Source organism: Phytophthora sojae, assembly GCF_000149755.1.
Source record: "Phytophthora sojae unplaced genomic scaffold PHYSOscaffold_2, whole genome shotgun sequence".
Taxonomy (NCBI): Eukaryota; Oomycota; class Peronosporomycetes; order Peronosporales; family Peronosporaceae; genus Phytophthora; species Phytophthora sojae.
In genome coordinates this window covers 4,583,291-4,603,053 of record NW_009258116.1, presented here as the reverse complement: position 1 = coordinate 4,603,053, position 19,763 = coordinate 4,583,291, and the positions used below count along the sequence as shown (strand labels likewise).

Below are 19,763 nucleotides of genomic sequence, written 5' to 3'. Positions count from 1 at the left end.
TTCGCGTTCGGGTTTGTTGTCAATAGACCGGTGCCAATATAAATTACCAAAATGTGTCAGATTTCGATAATCTACGTTATGCTACTCGCCAGAGTGGGCGGTGGGTTTAAATACTCTGTAAAGGTCAAAAATGTGTACGACTATAAATAGTCCTACCCAAATTAGACCAATATTTTTAAAAAAAAACCTAAGCACGGCTTCCGCCTAGCGAGGCAAGCCCCGCTAGGATGATACTTCCCCCTAAGCAGCACCAGGAGCCTCGGACTATCTGTGCGTGGTGGTGGTGGTGGCTTGTGAGGCTAACTAACATGCATACACGCAGCGTACCTCGTCGGCGTCGTGGCGCGCGCGAGTCCCAAATTCAAACTGGGGGCAAAAGTATGCATCTCGACTTAGTGTGGTCCACATTAATAATTCTTAAAAATATTTAATTGGTGCCACGCTGAATATTTTTAAAAGAGCAAGGGAACTATTTTACATTACTATGGGCCGTTGGCGCCGCTATTAATCGTACGCGAGCTAGCCCGAGCAATAGGTTCGACGAATGCGTGCCAGGCGAGCAGCGCCTTGCAGCACGACCGCGCAATATCGCCTGAGGGGTTCTGCGGGTGCCGCCTTCGCTTCGCTCGGCAGCAAATAGAGCGCCCACTAGGCGTTCTATTTTTTTAGAACGCCTAGGCGTCTAGTACGAGGGAAGACGGTAGAACTTGGCATCATCAGTTCAAAACTCTATGCAAGCGGGCTTTTATCATATTTATCCTAACCATCTACTAGAGAGACCGTCCAGTGTGTCCGTCCCGTGTGTAGCACGTGACAACATAATAAGGTGGCCCACATAACCAGTTGCCGAGCGCAGCGAAGCAGTGGAGCCGCCTTCGGCGTCCAAGGCAGCTTAGGTACGATTATGTGGACCACCTTTAAAGTGGACAGGGAGGCCTTGGTAGTGGCCTCTAAGCTATATCGGCATTCCTGCTACGTGCAACGCAAACTGAGGGCCCAGTCGAGCAAGGCATATCTTCCCAGTTGCCTCAGGAACAGTGTATGTGAACTCGGAAATCACTTTGCAGTTGTCGTTCAAAGTTTTCACTTCAATGCTGCATCTGTGCAATCTGGATGCTGCAAAAATCTTCAACTCACCCCATTCAGCAGTTCCGTTTCTGATCGACTCAATATAGTCGTGGTCAAGTAAGCCCGTCAAATCTTCAAGTCCAGCCATGAACTCCGTCAGCAGCGTGGTGTAGTCGGCGATAGAGGGTGCGAGGCTGAAACGGAGGCAACGATGAAGACTTGATTTAGTCTCCTCCGGTACATACCACTCAGGTGGGTCAATGCAAACCTCTTCTAGATCAGCTTCTTCGTCAAGCAGAGCCTTGTATCTGCGGTGACATTCATCCAAATCAATACTCGCCTCCAACAGCTCGCGCGGGAGATGGAGGTCTTCCACATCAAATGACTGTCGTTTAACAAGGCCACAAACCCGAAATGCTTTTTTGATGTCGGTGGCGTCCTTCATCTCAATCCAGGTCAGAACCCATTGAGATACCGTTCGGTAGTGAGGAACCTTGGGGTTACCCTGCTTTGTCTGCAAAGTTGGATCGATCAGCGCTTTGCCTATATACTCATCGAATCGGTCGTTGTAGAAAGCTTGAAAGCTCCTGTTTAGAGCCACATAGAGCGGTTGGAGTAGATTTGTCATGTTCGGCGGTACCAATAACACGAAGATGTTATAACGGCGAAGGTTCGTCCAACTGACAGCAGGATTGTTGGTAACAAGGAGTTCGGTCATCATATGCCATTTACAACATGTGCTACATTGGGTAGGCGTTCTATTTTGCTATAGCTTCAATTCGAGGGTGAGATAAGATTTGGGATTGTGGGCCAACCTCGCATACAACGGCTAGGCGTCTAGTACGAGGGAAGACGGTAGTCGCTAAGGGCATGGACATTTACTTTAATGCTATATTCAAGTAAGTACTTAAGTATTCCGTACCCAAGCGACTGGTATTTACATTAGCTGTAAATACCCCTTGCACGAAAACAGTTAATACGCTTTTATAATGCTGTGAACATGTAACTACGCGTAGACTGGGACTCAGGTTGGCCCCATCCTTGTATTTGAGGTTGTGAAAGCTGGATCTGGCATGATAGATGCTCACGGTGTCCTTCGAGGCATACACGCGCTCCATGTGCTCGTACACCAACCACGAGTACTCGTACTTGCTCATGGCCTTCACCGTCGCGTCGTCGAGCGAGTTGATGAGAAGCTGGAACGCCTTCTTATCCTGCGAGATGAATTCATCGCGTCGACGTTGACCCCAGTGCCAGTTGTATCGATGCGTCTTGTTCACGATCTCCCACACACCTTCCGCTTCAAGCAGCGCTCGAATCCGAATCTGCCAGGCTGTGAAGTCTGGCTTGCGGGAGTTGAAGTTCCAACAGTCTTTCCAGTTGGAGCGCGAAATGTTCTTGGGGTGGGGGCTTCTTGACGTCTTGTTTCTCTGGCGAAGTTGGGCTCAAAACCTGTTGAGATTGAGAGATCTTGAAGAGGAAGAAGACCAAGCAGGTAGAAGGAAGAAGTCGAAGTGGTATTGATGGAGCGCTTGGTCAGAGCACCCGTAGGCTACGTAACTACCGAGGAATGAAGGAAAAGACCCTCACCAGGTCCAAACAACCTCCCACCTCATCTGTGACAGGCCACTGTCACACAGGCGCCACCGTGTGTGCGCGGTGGCCAATCAGAGCCCACTATAAGTTTAATGGCTGGGACGGTCTCGAGTGCCGAGACCGTCTCGGCACTTAATACCAGAGTTCAATTTGCCTACTACTTCCTCTGCTTGTGTAAGCACGTAACGGGGTGCAGTTTGCCCGTTACATCATCTATCTATAACTATACTGATGACGTTTTCTTGAAGGCTGAAGGTCTGCCTGGCTGGCTGGAGGTCTGCACACGGAGGACGTGAATTTGGTACGGAAACTGAGATTTTTCCCTAAAACTCAGGTTGCCGCCGGAACGAATTAGAGCCCACGTCGAAAAAGATGTGCAAAACATCGATTTGACCGAGACGCGACTAGCTTCGCTTTTGAAGTCGCGAATCCGTATTGGAGAGCAGGTGTTGCCAGTGTAATCAGCTTTACCTGGCGATTCCGAGTAACTGTCTTGTACTCAGAGACAACCACGAAGTTTGACGAGCACCTCCTTCTCTCTCAGCTAAAAGCAAAACTGCGGCGTAGCCATACGCAAGTAACTATGGGTACGCCTTTGACACGGAAAACGTACGCACAGTGGCAAGTCACAAAAATCATCCATGGAGAGCTACTGAAGAATGCGCTCCAGCTGCCAACGTCAACGCTGGTGAGGCGGCCCCCGGTCGTGGGATTCGTCTATGGGTGCGCTAGAGGTTCTCCCAGAATTGGAGGCGGCGGTGGAATACTTTGTGCCGACCCGCACAGCACAATTTGGGCTACTAGTCTAGCCTTCCCTTCCCCAAAGTGTACATTCAACATAGCGAGTTTCGTGGCACTTTTTCATCTCCTCTGTGCAGCTGACAGACTAGGAGTCAAAGGAATTCACGTTGCCGGAGATAATGATCTCATGATAAGGACGCTGAATACTCGTACTCTTCCCCAGGCTGCTCGGCTACGGGGTTGGTTTCTTAAACGCAGACACATGACTGACAAGGTCCGAGTTGAGTCATGGATGCAAACCTCCAAAGCGGCAAACCAGGGTTCGTGTAGTCTGGCAACTGCGGCGGTGGAGTCTGGGCAGACGCTGGAACCAACACCAGAGTACCTCAACTTGACATTTCCCAGAATGCCGCAGCTTCTGCAAGAAGGCCTCGTGGAATGGTCTAATAGAAGGGGAGACGCACAGGTTCTGCTGGCAGACCCCGAAGAACAGCAAACGAAGACGTAAGTAGTGAGAATCGGCCAAGGGTAAAACCACGGCAGTAGGGTTGTTAGGACTCTGAAGTTACCCAGTTGTCCAATATACGTCATCATCATCATATAACTAGTATAGCAGCATCCTCACGGCGAATTTTCGCCCTGGTTGCTAGAGGGGCATTGCTTCGGAAAATGTTTGTATCTTAGCTTCTCAGACCGCCCCCAAGTATCCTATACACACTCATACTTTTACCAAATTGGTTTCAAAAAAAATATGCACGAAGTGCCGGGTTTGCATCAGATTTTATTAAAATGACCGCCGGTCATTTTAATATGACCGGGCTTGGAGTTTAATATAGAAAACGGTATAGGCAGCACGGGGACCGATGCCACGAGCAAGCGCAGCGAGCACTGGTAGACAGCGCGCGTGTTCCCGACGTTGCACACATGCTGATCAACTAGAACTTTCATGTCCGAGTCATCCGTCGCCGCCATAAATGAAGACAGGAAAGAGGCTTGACGTAACAGCAAGGGTTATCGTGCCGCATCTGGTAGTGCCGTCGTAGCTTTCGACCTCTTTCAACCGTAAATCAATGTATAGTATTTGCTTAGTCCTTGCTTCCATGCTACAGTAGTAGATAAATACTTTCGAATCATTATAAGTGGCTTTGGCGTTGCCACCGTTGGCCGCTGAATCGATTGCAACAAATTTCCGGGTGGGCATCGTTAAATATCCCCCACAGTACCAGGCTAAATCGTGCTCGAGCATTCAATATATCAGTAAAATTGTAACTCATGGCGAAAAATTCAGTCACATTACATTCAACAACCGGTACCAGAGGTCTGCCAATACCGTATTTTATTGTATTGTGATCACTGTCAAGCCCCAATAAATATTACAATTCTTGGACAAACAATAATAAATATTGCCGTAATTTATATTGTATTGGAGCATAGAACATACTGTTTTATCGATTTAGAGGGGGGAGAAGAAGGTGGGGACTCATTGCCCTCTTCGTCCTCAGCGAGGACAGTATCAGCAGCGTTCGAAACGAGCAGTTGAGTGGCATAATTTACCTTGGTATTCAAGTTATTAGTCGTGGAGGTCTCACTGGGTTTCATTGTGGGGCCAACCTGAGTCCCAGTCTACGCGTAGTTACATGTTCACAGCATTATAAAAGCGTATTAGCTGTTTTCGTGCAAGGGGTATTTACAGCTAATGCAAATACTAGTCGCTTGGGTACGGAATACTCAAGTACTTACTTGAATATGGCATTAAAGTAAATGTCCATGCCCTTAGCGACTAGAACTTGACATCATCAGATCAAAACTCTATGCAAGCGGGCTTTTATCATATTTATTGTCAATAATTGGGTCAATATGATATTGTATTGGAAACCGAGGCGTCCAGTAATAAATATTTTTATTGGAAACCCAATTATTACTGTATTGCTATATTGTTTTCCGACCTCTGCTTCAAACCAAACTCCTGCTGGAAATGGACACTCGAAAGTACAACAACACCGCTTCGGACATGCAGGCACACCTAGCCGAAGACGAGCACCGATGTCAGCATGTACAGCATTGCCCAAGCTGTTCCAAACCCAGCAACGCGATTGCGCACTTCGGACAAGAATCAAGCCATCCATTTAGCTGGCGTACGGCCAGCAGAAGTCCGCGCAAGCCTGGCCACTTCATCTAGGTGTGCATGATGAAGGCCAGGCACGATCGTGAGGGCGGAGCCACCGCACCAGCTCCCGTTGCAGCCATGGCGGCACTAGACACAGTCAAAGACGAAGACGAATCGCTAGACAACTACGACGTCCTGGCAATTGCAGTGTCTATGGAGTCACTGCACACTAAGTCGGAAACTGCGCTTCTCACGTCAACGAGTTGGTGTGCACTGATGTCAAGGGACCGATTGAGGTCCCAACCTTTAGCGGCAAGCGCTATGTTCTCGTGCTCGTTGATGATTTTTTTGGCATCGTCGCTACTCGTCTGCTGACCCACAAGTCGGAAGCACTGGCACATTTCAAGGAGTATGTAGTGGCAGCAGTGACAAAGCACAACTGTCGGATCCAAGAGGTGAACCCAGACAACGGTGGCGAGTTCATATCGCCTGAGTGGAAAGAGTACTGCAGATCAAAGGGTATCCATTGTCGCGGAACAACAACGTACACACCTGAGCAAAACGGCAGCGCGGAAGTACGATTTCGAGTACTGTTCAGGAAGGTTCGGCCACTACTCATTGGGGCCCAACTACCCAAGCAGTTTTGGGGAGAAGCTCTTCTCACAGCAACGCTCCTCAACAACGTTAGCCCACTTCGACGTGCAGATGTCACGCCCTACGAACGGTGGCACCGCAAGGAACCCGACTACAGCAACTTACGTGTGTTCGGTTCGCTTGCGTACACTTACGTGACGCCTACTCATCCCGAACGACTCGAGTTAACTGCGACGCCGGGAAAACGGAAGACACTTGACAACCGCAGCGTGAGAGGGATCTTTGTCCGCTATGCAGAAGACCAGAAAGCCTGGCGTGTTCTTCATTGTGGAACCAACAGAGTTGTGACAACGTGTCACGCGTGGGCAGCAATGGAGCTCAAGCAACACGAGGTATGACTACAATAGATAAGGTAGTATACCACTTTAGTACATATGGATGGAAGACGATGTTTTGACCCTGGCTGACCAACATCGCAGAGTTGAGTGCCAGATCAAGACGCTGGGCATGTGCTCGGAGCTCTAAATGGCTCCGTGAGTTGAGCACAACGGGTGGGAAGATCTCTCCGATCATTGAGGGCAACGTGGTGGTGGACCGACGACCAAGCTGGGCCCGAACGTGACGATCGTAGCGCTAAGTAGGTGGACGTCGCAACTTTCTCGAAAACGTACGATTTGTCCTTGTTGAAGTTCGGTCCTAGAAGAAGATACTATGGGACGGTGTGAAGTTGCAAGTGCCTTTCTTCCTGAGCGAGTACTTTGTCTCTCGATGAACTCCCAACTGTCGGGAACAAGGATGATCAAACCGTTAGACTTGCCCAGTCTTGCTTCTTTATAGCCCCGACCATTTCCCATTCGCCCGCCTCGCTCACAGATCGGAACTCCAAACAACGCCTACCATGGAAGGCACGTGGTTCGCCATCATCAATGCTGCGCTGTTCGTGATGCAAGCCGTCGTGAACATCGTGTACGCCAAGCGCTTCGTCACCGTGGCGCGGGACTACGAAACGCTGATCACGCCAGCAAGCTACGCGTTCGTGCTCTGGATTCTCGTGTACGCACTGGAAGCTGTGCTCGTCGTCGTCGATGTCATCGCGCCGCGCTACTCAATGTTCGGTGAAGCCAACCAGCCAGCTCAGCTACGTCTGTGCTTCGGTTTGACCTTCGTCTTGAACACCATTTGGGTCTTCTTGTACGTGTCGGGCCACGTGTACGCGGCGACTGTGATCATCTACGCCCTCTGGCTGGCCTTGCTGGTGCTGTACATCTACGCCGTGAACGATCGGAACGCGCGCGAGACTGGTCCGTTTGACTGGACCCTGTACCTGTGTAATGAGCTTCCAATCTCTGCGTACTTCGCGTGGGTGACGACAGTTGCCTTCACCCACCTGGCGATGTCGATGCAGCACTCGAACCACGACTTCCTGGGCCTCACGACCTACGTCTCGTATCTCTGCGTTGTCATCGTGCTGGGGCTGCTGACTTCACGCTACGCGCAAGACTTGATCTCCGGCCTGGTTATCATCTGGTATCTCATCGCTGTCTTGATCAAGCACGTCCAGCTCCCACACTCGGTGCAGTGCATGGATATCGCCGTGCGCGCGTGTGCTGGAGAAGGAGCTGCGATCATTGCGGCGGTGCTGGCGATCAATCTTTGCCGGTCGCTTATGGAGGACAGGTGGGTCGTCGTTTGGGGTGACTAAACTTGAGGATCACGGCTAATAAGCGTGCAACTTGTATATGTGTGCTTGCTTCTCTGTAACAATGGAGTGAAGTCGTCCTCCAGCCTCGAATATGGGCTCGGGGATGGCTGTCGTCGCGGGTGCCACCTACGGGGCCACCAGTGCATAACAGCGCACTTCCTGCTGTTCCTCGCGCCACTGCTCGCGTCGCTATCGCTGTGCACTCAGCTACTGGCGTTCCAGTCCCGTAGCACATCCAGGCGTAGTAATTCAGGAACAAAGCTTGCTTCTTTTCCATTCACCGCTTGATCCTCTGCTGTGACTTGCACGTCCGTTGTCTTTGTTTCATCACGTCCTAGAGCTTTGGTGCTGGCCGTCCCTTCCATGAGACCGTGAGCGTGAGCGCCGATAACTTTGACGGCCATGTTGAGGTGACAACGATGCGTCTCGACGTCGAGACGGGTTCCTGGACTCTTTGCTTCTCTCCACCCCACCTTTGGATCTTCCTCGCGAGCGGTGTTTGCGTTTGTGTTTGCGTTTGTGCTTGCTCGACTTTTTCTTCTTCTTCGAGCGATGACGACGGGATAACGATACGTCGGAAGCTGAATCGCTATCGCTGCTGCTCCAATCACCTCGTGACTCTTTCTGAAGCTTTTTCATCAGCTTTCTCTTCTGCTTGGACGACAGATTAGCCAGAAACGCGTCCTCAGCAGCTTCCACGTCCTCTGCCAGCAGCAAGAAAAAAATCCGCCATCAGACTCAACAGCATCACTCCACAGAAGCAACATTTGAAAGCTCACCATCGTCTGACTGCAAGATCTCGTACTCATTAGTCGCCGCCTCCTGCATCTCCAACGGCAGCGCTCCTCGTCGAAACACCAGCTCCTGCTTGGCAGACTTGAGCTTGTTGATCTCCGTCACTGGGTCCTCCCACCTCTGCCTCGTAGCATCTAAACCCCGCACAAAATAATGCCCACCATCAGAACGTTTTGCCCTCTAAATCTCACTCTCTCACTTCCAACTACCCCCTCACCATTGGGATTATGGTCCCGTAGTTTGCACTCTCTGTCACCGCTCTGGTGCCCCCACTCCCCGCAGCGGATGCAGCGCACATTGCGCAGCCAGAGCCCCACCGGGTTGAAGTTGACCCGGATCGTCTCCGTGTATTTGCCCTCCACCGGGGCGTCCTTCAGGATGGGGAACCGCTCCACCTGGTCCTTGATCGTCAGCGTCTCCTCCGCTCGGCGCCCCACGTATCTCTCGAGCTTCCGCTGCGGCTCTCCCCGCCTCTCGGCCCTGCGTCTGAACTCACGCACCGCCTCATCCTCCCCGCCCTGCGTCTGCTTCGCGTGCTGAGCCTCGTCCTTGGCCTCTGGCAGCCCCGGAGGCGCCGCGTACAGGAAGTTGACCTGCTGACTGGCGGCGCGTCGCGCTGCGCCGGCGTCCCCCGCTGCTGCGGCGGCCTGCTGGGCCTGCAGAGCCTCCGCCGCCTTGCGCACCTCCTTGGCCTTCTCGCGCTCGCGCTCCTCGCGCTCTTTGGCGCGCTGCTCCGCCACCCAGACGCGCTTCTGGTTGGCCTTGCTGGCCGGATGCCACGACTTTTGGCCCAGGAACTGCAGCGACATTATTGAACACTAATTTGTGTCTAATGTGTGCATAATGTTTTGGTATTTGAGAAGTGGCTACACTTTTAATAGATTTTGACCCGCTTTATAGTCCAAAATGTTCGGGGGCGGCGCGTGCAGCTTCAGCTTCGGCGCCACGGTGATGGAAGATGTAGCGGAGGTTTTGCTGCGCTCTGTGGGCTGATTGATCCGGTTGTATTGTGTTGTATTGGAGCAGGTGCGGTCACTGGAGCCGGTGCTGGCGGAGAAGGACCGCGCGCAGTTCTTCGCGGGCACGAGCACCTTGAACCAGCCCAACCAGGTATGCTGCGTATGATACACTGGCAGCATATCCATTGACCTGGACACTCAGGACTATTATTTTTGTGTCTGCCTGTTGCAGATCCACCTGGTGGAGGTGAGCGACAATGCCAGCGACATCACGACGCGCCAAGTGTTCCGTCACCCTGGGGAGGTGCTGAGTCTGGCTCCGAGTCCACAGGACCGGCAGCTGCTGGTTACGTGCGGCAAGCAGCGTGAACAAGCGACTGAAGCTTCGCTCTGGAAACTGCCGGACGCTGATGAGGCTGTTGCCCCCTCGGGGGAAGACGCAGAGGACAGCCACGCTGTTGATGCTGCAGCTCAAGATCTGACGCAGTTGGCGGCGTTCCCGGCGCAGAAGCTGCCGGTGTCCGAGTACGAGGCGAATCAAGTGCATTTAACACTGACATCGGGGTCTAAAGCTGACGTTTGGGCTTTGTATTGGCTAATGTAGAGTGGCCTGGGATGCAACAGCAGACTCGCCTACGCTGGCATCGGCGCATGAGACCTTGCTGCGTACGTGGCAATTGGACGGTGGATCGGTGGAGGCGCAGGAGAAACTGGAGCTGGACGTGTCGATGCTTGGAGGCACTACGAAGAGAGGGGCTAGTGCGCTGGCTTGGGACCCTCACCACTCTTCGCAGCTGGCCTTCGCCCTTGGCGGCAGTGTGCGCACGTGGGATCTCCGAGCAAAGCAAGACAGCGTCAGTGTGGAAGACGCACACCCAAGCGCAACCCTGTCGCTCGACTTCAACCCGAACAAGCCGTACGCGATTGCGAGCGGTGGAGACGATGGCAAACTCAAGTTCTGGGACCTGCGCAATGCCCGCAAGCCGGTGCTGTCGATGAACGCGCACTCGCACTGGGTCTGGAGCACGCGTTATCACCCGCAGCACGACCAGCTTGTCCTCTCTGGGGGCTCGGACGCAACGTTGGCTCTGTGGCGCGTGTCCTCGATCTCGTCATCACCGCTGGTTGAGTTGGACGAGCGCGATCTCATGGACGAGACCGCAGGTGGTGCCGCCGTGGCAGATACGCTCATTCGACGCGTTGAAGAGCACGAAGACGCAGTGTACGCAGCGCGGTGGGCTGCTGGAGGAGACGCCTGGATGTTTGCTTCCGTGTCCTACGACGGCCGTCTTGCTGTCAACCAGGTGCCATCGACAGAGAAGTACAAGATCTTGCTGTAAGGATCACGAAGTATTACGAAAGTGATATGCATGCTATGATAGTGTGTCTTGTTGTTTATCTTGAGTTTGCTTGGGTACGTCGGGCCTGGAGACCTGCTGTCTGTCTGTTTGTCTGTCGTATGTCGATAGGAAGGTCTCCTCTCGATATCTACACCATGGTTGATTGTTTCTTTTTTTGTTGGTTTCTGCTGCTCTACTAACGCTTGATTCACGCACCTCACACTCCACGTCAAGCTTCACTCAACCGCGCATGAGCTTACTGGCCTCGTTGCGAAGCCAGTCGAGCTCGTCCATAGCCTGCTGGAATCCAGTCATATCACCCTTGCCAACGCAGTCTGCCACTCTCTGGGCCGCGGCAGCGAGACGCTCCTCCAAACTACTGCTAGCAGCGGGTTCGGTCCTCTGAGGAGTGGCACCAAGAGCCGCAGCAGCTGCCGCCGCGCCGGCAGAAGTACTCGATGAAGAGGACGCACTGCTGCGCACGATCCCAGATCCAGGTGCGAGCATCTTCTTGCCAGAGGCCTTCGGTGTCGTACGGGGAACGCCAGGGAATCCGGGCGGCGGAGCCGTGGCAGGGACGCGGTCTCCTCGGTCCTCCTTCTTAGTGGCAAGCAGGCGCGCGGCATTGTTTGCACCGATCCCAAGCGAGCTCTGAATAATCTCGTCCTTTGCGCGAGTCTTGTCCTCGCTGCTCAAGCTGCCCCGTCGTGCCAATTCTGCTACCTTGCGCAAGCGAGCACCGTTCGGGCTCATCATGGGAAAGCCGTTGCCCTTGGTCGACGATGTTGTCGACGCATCATCGTCGTCATCTCCCATCGGAGGAGGTGGCGGCGGCGGGGGAATCGATAACGCCGAAAGTCCGCCTTGCTGCTGACGAGCAGCGTTGTAGAACGAGACGAAGTTTCCCGAGATCTCTGTGTTGTCATCGTAGCCGCCAGTCACCTGCACAACGTCCTCGTCCGTGTAGTCCTGCGAGCTGGATTCATCGTTAGCTGATGTTGATGAGCTCGCATCTGAGGCCGAATCATCATGAGCTCCATCCTCGGCGTCTCCATGACGCTCAGCGATGCCAGGCATAGCACCCGCAGTTCCGTAGCTCGGGTATCCTCCCTGCTCACCGTTGTCACCGAACGACATGTCGCGAGCCAGCTCAAGGCGGCTCTTGCTACGTCGACGGAACTTGAAAAACTCGGCGGCATTGCCAAAGCTACCGCGCCGAGCAGCGGCTCCTCCAGATAGTGGCATGCCACCAGAACTCGGCGGCGAACTTGACAACGTGCCCGAAGACGACGGTGGGGGTGGTGGGGGCTGCGAACCTCGACTACGCGACGACGGCTGCAACGAAAGCCCCGTTAGCTGCGCTGCAGCTTCAGCTGCGGACGAGTTGAGTCCGCTCGTGCTGCTCTCAAGATCGGATTCGAGTAGCTTCTTCCGACCAGTATTGGTTTGCGGCGTGTTGAGCACGGCCTCAGCCACCTGCCAGGGCACCGTCATCGATGGCCGTCTTGTAAGCCCAGGCGGCGGAGCCAGCACCGCGTTCTGGTCCTGCCCTTGACTTCCTCCTGCTGCAGCATCATTGGCGGTCGAGTCGTCCTTTGACGCGATATTATAGTACGATGTCTGCTGGTTGTAGAAGGTCGCGCCGCTACTTGCCGAGGAGGCATTGAGTTTCTTGGTTCGAGCGGGCGGCGGAGACCAAGACGGCAGAGCTGTGGAAACAAAGCCACCACTCTCGTCCATCGGCGGTGGCGGCGGGAACGAATCTTCCGGGAACTGAAGCAGCGAGTTGCGGCCAGATGCAGCGCCATCGTCGAGGCCGCCGCGTCCAGGATCCGTTTCCTGGGACGATGTCGAGTTGCCTCCTCCAAAGTCGTACGAAGAGAAGTAGTCTTCAGGGGTCTGGCCGCCGGTGTATGAGTAGCGCATAGGCATGTTATCGCCCGACGAATCGACGTTCGGCAGCTGCGAGCTGCGCGAGCGACTGCGGTGTCCGCGCACAGGAATCACGTCGCCCGACGATCCTGAATTCAGCGGACCATGGCTACGGCTGAGATCACTCGGGCCATGGCTGCGGCTGAGGTCGCTGGACTGGTTGCCAAAGCCGCTGTACTGCGCGCTACCGAACTGCGTGCTGCTGCTGCTTCGAGTGTGGTGCGCGCGCTTGGGTGTGCTGCCGGGAGTGAGCGAGCTGCGCAAGCTGTCGCGGTAGTGCGACTTGGCGGCGTTGCTGAGCACCGCCTTGCTCACTAGACCGGTCACCTCGCTGGCATGTACTGGCACGTTCTGCGACGCTACGCGCAGCGCCGTCAACTGCTTGAGCTCCTGCACCGACATGCCGGTCTTGGGGATAACCGGCGGGGTGGCCACCGCTGCCGGGGTGGACGTGGCGTTGACCACCGCCATGTTGATCTTGGGCGTGACCGGCCTCGAGGACGAGAAGCCCTCGGGCGCGGCGGTCTTGGGCGTGGCGGGGTTGGACGCCGCCGACTGCTGCATCCTCTTCTGCGTGAGTCGCTTGAGATCTTCCACCGTCATACCGCTCTTGATGCCCATCTTGGCTCCGGTCATCGAGGGCTTCTGGGCGCCGCCAGGGCGGGCGGCGGCGCCGGCGTTGCGGTATCCTCCGCTCCTATTGGGGTGGAAGCCCGGCGCCTTGCTCTGCTGCTGCTGTTGTAGCTGCTGCTGCTGTTGCTGCTGCTTCTGGTACTGCTGGTACTGGTAGGGGTTCTGTGCCTGGGCCTGCGCCTGCAGCTGCTGCTGGTAGGCCGAGAACGGCTGCTGGGACGCCGCCGCCGCCTGCTGCTGCATGTAGCTCTGCTGCGAGCGGACGCCCCCCTTGCGGCGGTTCATGTCCGCCATGCTGGACCACAGACGACGACACGCACGACACGACACACACGGGCGCTCACTGCACTGCGCGGCTCGCGGGGCTTGCTTCTGCCTGGGGGTGCGCTGCGAGGGCCGGGCTGTTTCGGGGTCACTTGGCTCTCTGTGAGCTCTTCGCCCCCCTCGGTGCTTGCTGTGTGCAAAATTCGGTCCTGTAATCACTTGCGCTCTGTATGCGGCTATATTTGCAGTCCAACAGCTTAGATTTGCAATAAATAGAACTTTTCATCAACAGGTTGTAATTTGTGAACGCGCTGCTGGATCCCATCGCGCCCCTTCAAGATCGCATTCTGGGATTGCAGTAGTCGAAGTGCTAACGTTATGGGCAAGAAGTCTCGCTGCCAACGACCAACCTCGTCTGCGGCCGCTGCATCGCACGCCGTCGCCGTCGCCACCGACGCGCAGCATCTCAAGCTGGATCCGCGAGGCGATGGGATGTACTCCGGCACGTTCCGCTGGCTCGAGACCAAGGCGTTTCCGCAGCTGCCGGCGTTCCCTGCGCGCGGCGTGGACTTCTCCGGGGGTTGGAAGGAGTTTCTGGCCTCGAGAAGCTGCCCCAGCGACCATGTGGACTTGGTGGCCACGGCCACGTTCGACCCGTCGATGCTGGACGCGCTGAGCTTCCCCGTCACGCTGCTGTACGTGGCGCAGCTGCTGCAGCTCTGCTCGGGCCCGGAGCTGCGCGTGCTGGTGGTGGGCGCCTCGCAGAAGGCGGAGCAGCGCGTGTGGCGCATCACCAACTACTGGTGCGAGGTGGCCGCCTTCTTCGCTAAGGCCAGCGTCACGCTTTTCTTCATTGGCCCCGAAGTCGACGAACAGGACGCCGCCAGACGCAAGGAGGATCTGCCCGAGAACCTGACGGTCCGCCACTTCCGAGGGACGTTTGGAGATTTCCAGGATTCACAGGCCTTCAGCGACTGCACGCCCGGATCTTCAATCATTGTGGGCTACAACACGGGCTTCGGCAACTTTGTGGACTCGAATCGCCACGAGCTGCTCTTCAGTTGGCTGCCGGATCTATATCGCATCGCGGATTCGGGGATCCCCGCTATCTTCACGTGCGCCAACGACTACGCAGATATGAACGGGGAGTTTGCTGTGCAGTCGCGCATAATTGGCGCCAAGATGCTGCTACTGCCGAAGCAGAACCCGTTCAGCGCTGCCTCGCACCTTCATGAGGAAGGTCAGCGCGACACGGCGTGGTCGCGCGGAAGCAGTTTCCTGTACGTTGTACGGGGCGTCAACAAGACAAGAAGAGTCGAGATAGCCTCAGGAGACGTCGTAGCACTTCAGAATCGACTGGATGCTGAGCTGGACATTCATCTCGAGGACAGTTTGGGCCGGCACTTTTACAAAGGAATGGTCCTGACAAAGGAGCAGGCGTCGCGGTGTAAGGCGCTAAACGGCAGTCAGACCCTGGGGCAGAACGCTGCTAGCCCTCAAACTGAATTGGAGACGCCTCACTTCGAGCTCCTTCCAGGCCAGCGTGAGGACGAGGTTGTCGCCGCCGTATTCGTGCCCAAGATGAAGTCAGAGGAGCGGATTGCTGTGGATCTCTCAGATTCCGTCTTGAGCGTTTTCGTGCCGGGGAAGTATCTGTTCAAGACAAAGCTGCCTTTTCAAGTGGACCAAGGAGATGGCTCGCTAGAAGCTGTGTTGACACTGCCTGTTCTCCGTGTTTCCTTGCGTAAAGTATAGACTAGCTACGGTACCTAGCATCCGCACGTCCTATCTCATTTAATCCAGCTAGCCTTCCTTTCACTCACTCCGCTTACTTCTTGATGGGCTCGAACGAGATGTCTTTGGCGATCTCGCGCGCGACTTTTTCGCTCCGAAGCAGCTCGACCAGAGTCACAGCCCAGGCGATGGCTGTCGCGGGGCCTTCACTCGTCACGCAGTTCTCAGCGATCACCACCTTGTCGTCCGAGTACAAGTCGGCCATGACCAGTTTGTCGGTCGGATGGCCAGCCATGGGGCCCTCGACAAGGGCGTTGTGGAAGAGCACGTCGTAAACGGCTTCACCAACCGCAGCGTACAGCTTTCCCGCCCCCTTCTGCTCCTTCAGCAGATTGACCAGCGTCCGACAAGCCCCCAAGGTCTTAGCACCGGGGCCTCCGGGGACTGCAATGACATCGTACTCGTCGTTCACGCAGAACTCGATCGGCTTGTCCGCTTGAACGTCCGTCCCTTTGGCCAACTTCACGATGTGGTGGAGATGGCCATCGACGTTGGCGACAGTCACGCGCACGCCGCCGCGAGCCAAGATATCGCAGAGAGCAGCCACCTCGATCTCCTCACTGCCCACGGCCTGCGTGCATTTATCATGTTACCAGTGCAGAACGCCGTTACCTTGGGGATCGCAGTCCTTACAACTGGAACGAGCGCGGTCGGCTTGGGGTTCACGATCTCACTGATCGCCTGCGCAATTCGGTCCATGTTGCTTCTTCAGAGAAAGCTTGGATGTGCGCGCCCCCAGTACACGTTGGTGGACCAGGCTAGTTGAAGTTCATCTTGCCTGTTCCCAAAAACCACGAGAAATTCGTCCTAACGGTCTTGAAGCTGCGTGTTGCAGCTCGGCGTCCTCTTTCTCAGCTCACAACCGAATCTGCGTGACAACCATGATGGCTGGTGGCTCGTCCGAATACACTGCGCTGGGGGAGGAGGATTTACCGGTGCAAGCTCTGCCCCACGTTAAGCCTCGGGCTTTGATCGTGGTGGCAGACGGCAGCGAGGAGCTCGAGACGCTGGCACTTTCCGATGTCTTGATCCGCGGCGGACTCCATGTCGTTGTTGGTTCTGTTGGTCGAACGAAAAACAACATTATCATGGGCAACTACGGCCTGCGCGTCCAGGCCGAAAAGCCTATCGAGGAGTGCAGCTTCGAGACCTTCGAGCTGATCGTCTTGCCAGGGGTGAGTGAATATTCAACCTCGTGAAATGGCACTGATCACTGACGGGGTGACGGGGATGAACAGGGAGCTGGAGCCAGCCATGTGCGCGACTCGGACCTGGTGATCAAGATGCTGCTTTGGCAAAAGCAAGCTGGCCGCTGGATTGCTGCGAGCTCTTCGGCACCCGCGGTTGTGCTGAACCCGCATGGACTGCTTGGTGAACGTGCAACGTGCTCGCTTTCGCACGAGCGAGAGATGACGCGCGAGTTCGTGGACGAAGACGTTGTCGTGGACACTCGCTGCGTCACGAGCCAAGGCCCCGGGAGCGTGATCAAATTCGCGTTGACCCTGGTGAAGCTTCTGAACGGCGAGCTCGCAGCTGAAAAGGCTGCGAGGGAGCTCCTGCAGCCATGGCCGTAGGCAAAGAGCTGGCGAAGAGCTCCGTAACGTAACGAAGAAAGCTCACAATAATCTCACGAATAATAACTTCTGCAGCTTCGTTTAAAAACTCTTGCAGCTTAAGCCTGGCGTCACATGACAATAGACGCGTAATATCTGGCAAACACTAGCGATGCAAACATGAGCGCATCAATGCGATCCAACACGCCTCCATGGCCAGGAATCAATTTCCCAGAGTCTTTTACCCCGGCAGCACGCTTCAGCAAACTTTCAAATAGATCTCCAAGTCGTCCAACTATCACAGCCAGCACCGTGAATCCAATTTGTGCAATCGCCGACCCCGGCACGCTAAGTAAATCCGACGAGATGAACATCGCCGTCACACCAAAGAAAATAGCTCCAAGAGTTCCTTCGTAGTCCTTGTTCTTGGACAGGTGCGATGCCAGTGGGTTGTAGTAGCTGTAGTGACATCTCTCCAGTATTTTACCCGTAAGATAAGCCCCCGTATCTGACGCCCAAACGACGTAGAGCAGCACAATCAGCAACTTGCGGTACGATTCAAGACGCTCGTCATCCACGAAAGCCACAATAACGGAAAGGCTGCCAATGATGTACAAGTAGCCCAGCATGTCCAGCGCAATGTGGAGGAATGTCGCGGGCCCGGAAGTGCGTGTTGTTTGCAGACGGAAAAGCACGATAACCACAACACCCGAGAGGAAAACTTGGGCCGGCTCCAACGAAACACCACAGCGGAATCGGTTGATCGGGCACGCAGTCGAATGCATGGTCAGCAATGTAAAGACTGCCTTCTCGACGATGCAGATGAAGGCATATCTCCAATTCGGCGTGAAAAACGCGCAGAGAGCAGTGACGTAGTCGGTGGCGATGCTGTAGAACCACCTCAACTTGAATAGTTGCTTCTCCTGCAGCTCCGGAATGTGGTTTACGTACATGAGGAACGTTGTCGTGGTCACGACGGTGGTGAGTGCTGCTAGAACCAACGCAGCAATCCACTCGTTCTGATTGAAGTACTTATCGGCGATTTGGGACACCGCACATTTCGAGAAACTCGGATGGTTCAGATAGTCTTCGTGGTCTCCCACGTTGCTGCCATGGCTGGGTCTTCGTTGGCGGGGGATGCCTTCTAGCTGTGGAGAGACAGCGGCTGGTCTGGAAGACAGTGGGGGCGACAGCGGCGACGACTGGACGGTCTCGCCGCTTGCGCTGCCAGTGGTGCGTCCTCTGTTTACATACACATTGCCTGTTACGTTGTCGTCGATGTTCCGTTCCCCGTCACTGCCACTCTCGCTCCGCGTGCTGCGGCTGTAGCTGTCGGAGCTGCTGTTGTCTCCGTCGCTGTTGGCGTCCCTGCCCATAAGGTGCGGCTCGCAGGCGTTCATCTTGGTCATGATGCGCAGGTAGATGCGGTGCTGCAGCCACGCGTACTCGAACGAGCAGATGCTGGTCACGAACGTGCAGAACGTGGCGGTGGCGAAGGCCGGCGACAGCCACAGGAAGACCGTGATGAGCGGCACCAGCACCAGCGCCGACAGCACGCGCTGCACCACGTTCATGCGCAGCCATCGCCTGAGGGTCTTGCAGGCGCCGCAGCCCCCGGTAGTTGCAGCGCTGGAGACGTTCGAGTCGCTGGGCGACGGCGGCGCCAGCACGACGATGTTGGCGGTGGCTGTGTGGTAGAAGAAGGCGGACGGGGAGCCGGGCGAGTGCGGCGTCATGGGCGTAACAGGGAGGCGCGTGAAGCTGCCGGCGCTGGGTACGCTGCGCAGTAGCGGCGGCTCGGCAGACGTTTCCTCCCGGAGCAGCGGCGAAGGCTCCGTCATGCAGTTGGTCGCATTAATCGCGAGCAGATTAAAGTTCAGACTAAGTGTACCACATATGTGGTACATGTACGCACCGTAGCAGCGACAGAGTTTCGTCGTCGAGGAGTGGGAGGATGGCATGGTTCAATCCGATCGATTGAGCCGTAGGCGAGGCGCGCGAAAACGATCTTACTATATATTCTTACGTGCGAAAAAGTAGGTCGCCCAAGCTGCGAGGAGCTGTTCAAAGCCTTGATGTTGTCAGGTAGGTAGTCCACGGCGTCTGCCAGTCACCACTGTGGTGTTGAACTGCGTAGTAATACAGTAATTTGCTTCAATAGCGCAATGGCTCCATTTATACATTCTCTAAGATAATTTCATAGGAGAGGCTAGCTGAACTCTCATTGGCTGGATTTGGGGTGTGCACAGATACTCGTTTCAGCAGGGTATTCGATGCCACGACTGCGCTATTGAGGCAAATTACTGTATTGCATGTATGGTAGAACACTGCACAATTTACAGTATAGTGCCCTGAAGAATCCAGGCCGCACCCTGGCGTCTGCGTGCAATGACGCCTTACACCTGAACTTCTAGTTGAAGCGAAGCTCAGCATGGTTAAGGCAACAAAGCACACGGCAAAGTTGGTAGCGTTGGCTAGCTCATAGCCCTCACTGAGGGCTATGAGCCTGAGGGCCTCACCATTGGAGAGTCTCCAATGGAGACTCGACGCAGTCCTATACGACGCCCACAGTAGTACAGGTCGCAAGCGTCAGTCGCGAGAGACCGCTGATGGATGGTTCCGGAGGCTTCGGATCAACCCGACGCGGGTTACCCGAGCACGCGTTGCCACGCCAGTGCGGGCGAA

At 55.2% G+C, this 19,763-nt stretch overlaps 11 protein-coding genes across 11 annotated transcripts; 5 read left to right on the top strand and 6 right to left on the bottom strand.

Annotated features, from left to right (window-relative positions):
* Positions 1-967: 967 nt before the first annotated feature.
* Positions 968-1,738, bottom strand: PHYSODRAFT_430957 (hypothetical protein; the record flags this gene model as incomplete). Its single annotated transcript, XM_009521207.1, has 1 exon — positions 968-1,738. A coding segment is annotated over one exon (771 nt), but the record flags the coding sequence as incomplete, so codon positions are not given.
* Positions 1,739-2,081: 343 nt separating this feature from the next.
* Positions 2,082-2,411, bottom strand: PHYSODRAFT_403690 (hypothetical protein; the record flags this gene model as incomplete). The annotated part of the gene is made up of 1 exon (XM_009521206.1): positions 2,082-2,411. A coding segment is annotated over one exon (330 nt), but the record flags the coding sequence as incomplete, so codon positions are not given.
* A 1,058-nt stretch (positions 2,412-3,469) lies between these two features.
* On the top strand, positions 3,470-3,784 carry PHYSODRAFT_403175 (hypothetical protein; the record flags this gene model as incomplete). Its single annotated transcript, XM_009521205.1, has 1 exon — positions 3,470-3,784. A coding segment is annotated over one exon (315 nt), but the record flags the coding sequence as incomplete, so codon positions are not given.
* A 3,220-nt stretch (positions 3,785-7,004) lies between these two features.
* PHYSODRAFT_484827 (hypothetical protein) lies at positions 7,005-8,038 on the top strand (the record flags this gene model as incomplete). The annotated part of the gene is made up of 2 exons (XM_009521204.1): positions 7,005-7,783; positions 7,876-8,038. The coding sequence occupies 2 exons, from the start codon at positions 7,005-7,007 to the stop codon at positions 8,036-8,038; spliced, it is 942 nt and encodes a 313-aa protein (XP_009519499.1).
* A 517-nt stretch (positions 8,039-8,555) lies between these two features.
* On the bottom strand, positions 8,556-9,412 carry PHYSODRAFT_482173 (hypothetical protein; the record flags this gene model as incomplete). The annotated part of the gene is made up of 2 exons (XM_009521203.1): positions 8,556-8,737; positions 8,821-9,412. The coding sequence occupies 2 exons, from the start codon at positions 9,410-9,412 to the stop codon at positions 8,556-8,558; spliced, it is 774 nt and encodes a 257-aa protein (XP_009519498.1).
* A 97-nt stretch (positions 9,413-9,509) lies between these two features.
* On the top strand, positions 9,510-10,902 carry PHYSODRAFT_253154 (hypothetical protein; the record flags this gene model as incomplete). Its single annotated transcript, XM_009521202.1, has 4 exons — positions 9,510-9,587; positions 9,630-9,713; positions 9,795-10,087; positions 10,167-10,902. 4 exons carry the CDS (start codon positions 9,510-9,512, stop codon positions 10,900-10,902), a joined length of 1,191 nt encoding a protein of 396 aa, XP_009519497.1.
* A 150-nt stretch (positions 10,903-11,052) lies between these two features.
* Positions 11,053-13,761, bottom strand: PHYSODRAFT_541798 (hypothetical protein; the record flags this gene model as incomplete). The annotated part of the gene is made up of 2 exons (XM_009521201.1): positions 11,053-13,558; positions 13,676-13,761. The coding sequence occupies 2 exons, from the start codon at positions 13,759-13,761 to the stop codon at positions 11,143-11,145; spliced, it is 2,502 nt and encodes an 833-aa protein (XP_009519496.1). The 3' UTR covers positions 11,053-11,142.
* Positions 13,762-14,223: 462 nt separating this feature from the next.
* On the top strand, positions 14,224-15,486 carry PHYSODRAFT_487398 (hypothetical protein; the record flags this gene model as incomplete). Its single annotated transcript, XM_009521200.1, has 2 exons — positions 14,224-15,150; positions 15,274-15,486. The coding sequence occupies 2 exons, from the start codon at positions 14,224-14,226 to the stop codon at positions 15,484-15,486; spliced, it is 1,140 nt and encodes a 379-aa protein (XP_009519495.1).
* A 73-nt stretch (positions 15,487-15,559) lies between these two features.
* Positions 15,560-16,224, bottom strand: PHYSODRAFT_487441 (hypothetical protein; the record flags this gene model as incomplete). Its single annotated transcript, XM_009521199.1, has 2 exons — positions 15,560-16,096; positions 16,159-16,224. 2 exons carry the CDS (start codon positions 16,222-16,224, stop codon positions 15,560-15,562), a joined length of 603 nt encoding a protein of 200 aa, XP_009519494.1.
* A 182-nt stretch (positions 16,225-16,406) lies between these two features.
* PHYSODRAFT_311292 (hypothetical protein) lies at positions 16,407-17,099 on the top strand (the record flags this gene model as incomplete). The annotated part of the gene is made up of 2 exons (XM_009521198.1): positions 16,407-16,700; positions 16,764-17,099. The coding sequence occupies 2 exons, from the start codon at positions 16,407-16,409 to the stop codon at positions 17,097-17,099; spliced, it is 630 nt and encodes a 209-aa protein (XP_009519493.1).
* Positions 17,100-17,209: 110 nt separating this feature from the next.
* On the bottom strand, positions 17,210-18,919 carry PHYSODRAFT_311281 (hypothetical protein; the record flags this gene model as incomplete). The annotated part of the gene is made up of 1 exon (XM_009521197.1): positions 17,210-18,919. The coding sequence occupies one exon, from the start codon at positions 18,917-18,919 to the stop codon at positions 17,210-17,212; it is 1,710 nt and encodes a 569-aa protein (XP_009519492.1).
* Between the last annotated feature and the right edge of the window lie 844 nt (positions 18,920-19,763).